Here is a 6,593-nt window from a genome sequence, read left to right on the forward strand (position 1 = left end):
ACTGGTTTTGAACAGTACCCAGTGTCCTAACCTCCCTTTTTTTAATGAGAGGTGAGTGGGCTGTGCTTGGAAGTTGCTGGGTTTGGCTTTAGTCACTGTGCCACTTGGTATATAAAATAATCCGGTTTTTGTTTCCCCCCTCCTTTAATTTCCTTTTAGCCTTGCTTCACTAAGTATTTAGAAACAAGTGTCTGAGGCAATTACTAAAGATTAAATAGTAAAGGGTTACAACACAGTGAATAGGGGCACTATATATCTGCACCATATTAAGAAACCAATTCCTTTTAAGTTCTGGTATTGTGTGCTTACGTTGATGTCTGGTGCACAACATCTTCATGAGGGAAGAGATCGTACCCACTTCCAAAGAACCTCAAGTACAGACTGGAACTCAGATTTCCAGAAGTGACAGGATGGTGCTGAAGGTTCCTTACTCTGCGTAAAAGATGAGCAAACGCACTGGGAAAGGCGTTTGTCCAACTCTGAGCCCGCTGCAACTCAACAGCCTGGAAACTTTTCCAGCCTGCCTTTATGAACCAAAACCCAATCAAGTGCCTGATTCTCACCCAATTGATTGGTTTGTCTCTACGAGCAACACTTTCTGCCATAGGTATTTTTCCCTGAGAATAAATTAGCCTGTGTCCGGAAAAGATGTAGTAGCACCAAATCTACCTGAAATGCAGGTAAGTTAGTTTATGGAGGCAGGTATGGGGGTGACGGTACACACAGGCCCAGGAGCAGGGTCTGGGCTGAGGAACTTAAAGTTGGTAGAAGCCCCAGGAAACGTCTCCCTTTTGACTGAGCGACGTGGCCTTTCTGAGCTGGGCTGGAGAGGAGGAAGCCAGTTGGGGGTTTCTCTGTGTTCATCCACGTTCGGGGGGCAGCTGGATTTGGAGAGAAGTAGCTGCCTCTAAATAGCTCTGGCTTCGGGCATGGTGAAGGGAAGGGGTGCGGGAACAGACTCGGGAACAGACTCGGGAACGATGTCCGAGTGGCTGCCAGGGGGCTGATACCCGATGGGTGCCGGGGGGGTGGTGCCCGGTGGGTACCAGGCGCGCCCCCGCCCCGATGCACCTGTGGCCGCCGGCCGCCAGGGGGCGCGGGTGGCCGCAGCTCATCGCGCAAGATCTCGCGAGATCCCGGTGGCCGCTTGGGGAAGCGGAAGCACGTCCAGCTCCTCTTTCCGGGCGACCGTCGCGGCGGCAGCACCGGGGTAAGGGAGGCACGGCCGGGCCTGTCGCCATCCGCCGCCATCCTGCGCGGGACGGACCCGCGGCGGGACCTGTTGGGGCAAGCGGGAGGGGGGCGGGAAGGGGCTCGCTCGCCTCGGGCCCTGCTGGCGCCGCCGCTCTCGGAGCGCTGAGGCGGCGCGGTCTAGGCCCTGTTCGCGCGGGAGGGGCCTGGTTGCTGCCTGGGGAGGGGCCCGGGGCTGGCTCGGGCAGAGGCGGCGGGTAAGCTGGTGCGGGAGCCCGGGCCGAGAGTGTGGCTGCAGCGGTGTCTGGCGGGGCAGGCCTGCCCCAGAGCTGCGCTCGGCTGTGCGGGACTCCGGAGAGAGCTCGGGCTCCTTTGGTCTGTTCTTTGGTGATGGATCACTGGGTTAACGCGGCTCAGGCAGCCTGCGGTGTGCTGACTTGCACCGTGACCCGACTTGCCATACAGCCCCGGCCGGCATGCACAGGGGGTGCAAGTGCGTGGTGCCTGGAAGTTGAGTTGAGTGACAGCATCGTTTAATGGACCTTTGTCAGTCGGGTTGAATGGTGCCGTGACACAGCTGCAGTGAGGCTGTTAAGATTTAGGGAAGGCCAGAGGTATCTTGAGTTTATGAATCTGTTACATGTTCCTGAGTCAGGTGTTGTGCTTCGCTGGAGGGGCCGGAGCAGCATGAGCTTCCTGTTCTGTGAGTCCAGAACACGCGTTCGCTCTGTAAAGGGAAGCGGCGTGCGCTGCAGTGCAAGACTAGGACAGGTCAGCCAGGTGTCCTGACCTCTAAGAGCGGTGAGCTTTGGGTTGGAAAGATTGGTCTGATGCACACGTGTAGCAGATCTGTCAATTGTAGGGTCATTGTCAGTCAGGGAAGAGGCTCAAACCTTATTTGAAGTCCAGTTTGTAAAAGAACAGGGGGTGGGATTAAAAATAGTTAAAATTACTTTTTTATGCCCTAGCTTACTTTGTGTGGGTAGATGATAGGGAGCAGGGTGTGTGAGTTACAAGCATCTCTCAAATTATTGTTTTTCTTAAGCCAAAATGAAGTTCAATCCGTTTGTGACCTCGGACCGCAGCAAGAACCGCAAACGACACTTCAATGCGCCTTCTCACATCCGAAGAAAAATAATGTCCTCCCCGCTCTCCAAGGAGCTGCGGCAGAAATACAACGTTCGCTCGATGCCCATTCGAAAGGATGATGAAGTCCAGGTAGCTGCGCTGTCACACGTGAACTTCTGTTGGTGTTTTGGTTTTCCTGTGTAGCCTGTGCGAAGGGGAAGGACCAGACAGGTTGAGATGGATGCTGGAGCTTTGCCGTGAGTTTTGCAGAAGTAATACAAGTTAGTGTAGTCGTAGGCTGGGCGTGCTGAGGGTTTCTGGGGGTCATATGAGTGAGAAGAAAAATACAGGGAGCACGGGCGTGCTGGCAGCTTCGCTGCACTTCAGTTATAGGCATTGATTATCGTGCTGGGTTAAAGTCTTCTCACAGCAAAGCACAAGACAAAGGATTGTTTCTTTTCTTTTTTGTAGACTGTTTGCTACCTGTGATGCTTGTAGGATCAGTTTAGAAATTAATCCAAATGGCTTTGTTTGATTTAAAATGCAACAAGAGGGAAAATGGTTGAAGTTGACCATTATCCCTTTGATCGGAAAGATAAAAAGTTCCTTCATTAGGGTTTACTGCAGCGAAAATGAGGGAGAAGTATGGTTCTGATCTCTTGTATTTCCCATTTTAGTGATTGCTGAAATTGTCCAGTAATTGATATCTCTGTAGCACGTGTATATAAAGAGCAGAGTTGGGATTTCAACCTGTACAGGTCCAGTTTTTTGTTGGAATAATTAGGTAATGTTTCTTAAGGTGAGGTGGTTGTTCAAGTATGGTTTGGTGCTGCTTGTGTTCATGTTTAGGTTGTCCGGGGCCACTACAAGGGGCAGCAGATCGGCAAGGTGGTCCAGGTGTACAGAAAAAAGTACGTCATCTACATCGAACGTGTTCAGCGTGAGAAGGCAAACGGCACAACTGTCCACGTGGGGATCCATCCCAGCAAGGTACGGTGCGGGAAGTGAGACCCAGAATGCACAAGGAGATCTTGTTGGCAGATGAAGACGCTGCTGCTGGCATGAGCAGAACTTTTTGCACATGGAATAATGGGTTGGAATACTGCATCACTGGGGGGTGATAAAGGAAATGTTACGGTGTCATGGTAGGAGAGATATAACAGTTGAACCTAAGAACTCCTTGGTGTTTCTAGGGCTTATTTGGTGGAGAAGCTGCTGGAGAACTTAGTCTTGCTAAAATACTCTTTTTGAAGAGCTTGGTGTTTTTCAAGCACAAACCAGATCGTTTAGAACAAGCCTTCATCTTCGTTGCATGGCGTTTGCACTGGTGAAGGAGGCGTTAGAGGTGTTTAGATAGATGCTCAGAGTCACGATTTGTTCTTGCGGGCTGTTGTGAACTAAGTTCTTCTGAGTCTGGTTTTAGCCTGAAGTGATTTACAGTGGTTAGAGTTCATAAAAACCAGGCAAAGCCTGTTTAGGTCATAATACAGAAACATTTCAAACTAAACAGAACAACTAGCCGAAACCTGGTTTGAAGCAGATGAAGTTAGTCTGCTTCAGCCTTGCTGTGTGGGCACACGCTGAAGTGTTGGTGGAAGAAATCCAGTTGTGACAGGTTTTCTGGTCTAAATGGTTGGTGTGTTCAGCAGAGGGAGAGCAGAATCATTCCAAAACAACATCATGACTTGTGTGCAGTAATAACATTCGATGGACAAGGTGACATTGCATTGGCGCCAGCGTACGTGCCACTTGTGTGGTAAATAGCAGCGAAAGAAACTGCATTTTGTGCTGGTCCTTTATTTCTGGACAGGTTTTCCCTCATGGGGAATCAGCCCTTGATCAAGCTTTACATAAAGGTTCTGGTTATTAACAGAAAGGAACGGAGCAGCGTTCTGTTTGTTGCAGACTTGCAGCAGGGTGGATGAACAGTTTCTGCCTCTCCTAGGTAGGAATTAATTACAATTAAGAGAGGCCTAAATGCACAGTGGAACTGAGGAGGAGTGTGCAGCCCTGCTGCGGCCTGTGTGGTTTTTCTAGGATTTGATTGTCAGTTGTGTTTTTCAAGTACTCCTTTCAGTAATACCAACGCATTTAGATGCAGATTCTATGATCGTTATTATTATATATCATAGATTGAGGATTTATTTCTTTGATGGGTTGAGGGGGCACAGCAGCACTGAAAGCTGCTTAGGAGCTGAAAGTCGGAGCTTCAGTTTGCTGCTGCTTTGTTAGAAATCTCCTTAAAGCTGAGGCAGAAAATGGTCTGTAACTTGCCTTTGGTGTGTCCGCGTTCGCAGCACTGGATAATTGCCCAGGTGCTTCGCAGCTGTTGGATAGCAGGTGTGTTCTTCAGAGTGTGTGTGTGAGCCGGGCGGTACCACGGCGGCGTGATAACGGCCAGCGGCAGCGGTGGTTTTCCAGCATTCTGAAATGCAGGAAACGTGGAGAAATTAAAATAATGATCCATTACATGCCATGGTGGTGGGAAGAAGGCTCAGCTGTATGCTGCCTTTTAGGTGGATGTAGTATCTATCGTGTTTGAGCAGCGTAATGGAAATCTGATTTGCCTCCAAGTAATTATTTTATTATGTAGATGATAGAAATCCGGCTGCTCTTCAGTTCGTGCAGGTGTTGTGGCTGCGCATGGGAAAAACCATCCATACGTTCCGATGCCTGAACATACCCCAAAAAATTAACATAGCTCAGTGTTCTGAAACGCAGAAGGCAATTCAGTGCCTCTGGTCTACTCGAACCAAATCAGGTAGTCTGTGGAAATGAAACGTGGGCGATGGGGCGCAGTCTGCCAGTGGGGATCTTCCTGCGCTGCGCTCTTCCCGCGGCTCTGTCGGGTTGCTGTGGGTCAGCACTGCAGAGACTAAATTCTTTGTCCTTTCTCCAGGTGGTGATCACTAGGCTAAAACTGGACAAAGATCGCAAAAAGATCCTGGAGCGTAAAGCCAAATCCCGCCAGGTTGGCAAGGAGAAGGGCAAATACAAGGAAGAAACAATCGAAAAGATGCAAGAATAGGTGGTTTTCTATTTGATGCCATTAAAGAACTGCTAAAACTAAACCCATCGTTGTGTCTTCTCCTTTGGAAGGTTATGGTACGGTGCGTCTGGTTAGTGTTTGAATATTAATTCTCCTGTTGGCTGTGTAAAAAATACTTCCACTAAATAAAAAAGCTTTTTATACCTTTTTTTTTTTTACTTTTAAGAAAACTAAAGGCTTTTTCCCCACAAAGCAATGTTTCAGCCAACGTTGGAGAGGAGCACATTCCTGAAAATGTGCACCTGAAGACCATTGTACTTCTGCCTCTTCCACTGACCTTCAGCACCTGCTTAGAGGTGTTCATGGTTTTAAACAAAGACGGTGCACAGAACCGCATTTACTATTTTACCAGACATTTGAAATAAGCTATTTCTGGCCGTGAATCTCTTTCGGTAATTTTTTTTCCTCCAACTGCCTTATGGATTTGGCAGTGAAGGGTGACAGGGTAGAAGTTCATGGGGCGTGTGGCGGCCGCGCTCGGGGCCTGACGCCTGGGGGTCTCGCGCTGACGCTGGAGCGTGGGGACGGGGCTTTACCCCACCGGCGTGGTGCGGTGGGGCTGTCTGGTTCGAGCAGAGCGGGAGAGGAGGCAGCCTCGCTTCTGCTCCTGCTGGCGCTTCGGGTGGGCTGTCCTGCCCGAGGAAGTGAGGGTTTTAGCGTGTTAGACCCAGAGGACTGAGCTGCTGCAGCGGGTTGAAACCAGCCCCGCAGCCAGGGCAGTTTGCTGCTTGGCGGGTGCCCTCTGGGTGCTGACGGAGAGGGGGAGAAATTGAGCTCCTGCCCGAGCTGCTCAGAACCGCGGGAAACGGGCGCTGCTGAAGCCATTTGCGGGCGCTGACGTGAGGCCGCTCTGAACGTCTCGGCTTTCACGTAGGTTCCGAGGTTTTACCCTGCCCCGTTCCTGCGGGCGCACGTAACGAGGGTTTTCCGCCCCCCGAGCCAAGGTACCGAGAAGGTCCTTGGGCTTCGCTTTCGCCATTTTCCGCTGCTGAGCCGGTGCGCGAGCACGGCACGCGCTCCCGCGGGAGCCGCCTCCATCGTCTCGCGTTTTGATGACCTCAGAGCCAGCCCTGCCCCCGGAAGGAGCTCCGCCCCGGTCCCGAACGCTTGGTTCTGCTCCCCGGTTTTACTCAGCGACGCCGGGCCCGGTCAGTGGGACGGGAGGCGGCCCCGGACCGGCCCCGGGTCTCCCGCCGGCCCTGCGGCGCGGGGGGCGGGGCCAAGCGCTCCCCTCCGTCGTGCTGCCAGGTGCGCCACCGCCCGCCGGGCTCTGGTGACGTATCGA

The 6,593-nt window shown here is 51.5% G+C and overlaps 1 protein-coding gene across 1 annotated transcript; it reads left to right on the plus strand.

The window, feature by feature from the left end:
• Nucleotides 1-1,151: 1,151 nt before the first annotated feature.
• Nucleotides 1,152-5,330, plus strand: RPL26L1 (ribosomal protein L26 like 1). The gene is made up of 4 exons (XM_086470764.1): nt 1,152-1,210; nt 2,237-2,409; nt 3,109-3,249; nt 5,159-5,330. Exons 2-4 carry the CDS (start codon nt 2,242-2,244, stop codon nt 5,285-5,287), a joined length of 438 nt encoding a protein of 145 aa, XP_086326890.1. The 5' UTR covers nt 1,152-1,210; nt 2,237-2,241; the 3' UTR covers nt 5,288-5,330.
• Nucleotides 5,331-6,593: the final 1,263 nt, after the last annotated feature.

Source organism: Leptosomus discolor, chromosome 10, assembly GCF_034619465.1.
Source record: "Leptosomus discolor isolate bLepDis1 chromosome 10, bLepDis1.hap2, whole genome shotgun sequence".
Taxonomy (NCBI): Eukaryota; Metazoa; Chordata; class Aves; order Leptosomiformes; family Leptosomidae; genus Leptosomus; species Leptosomus discolor.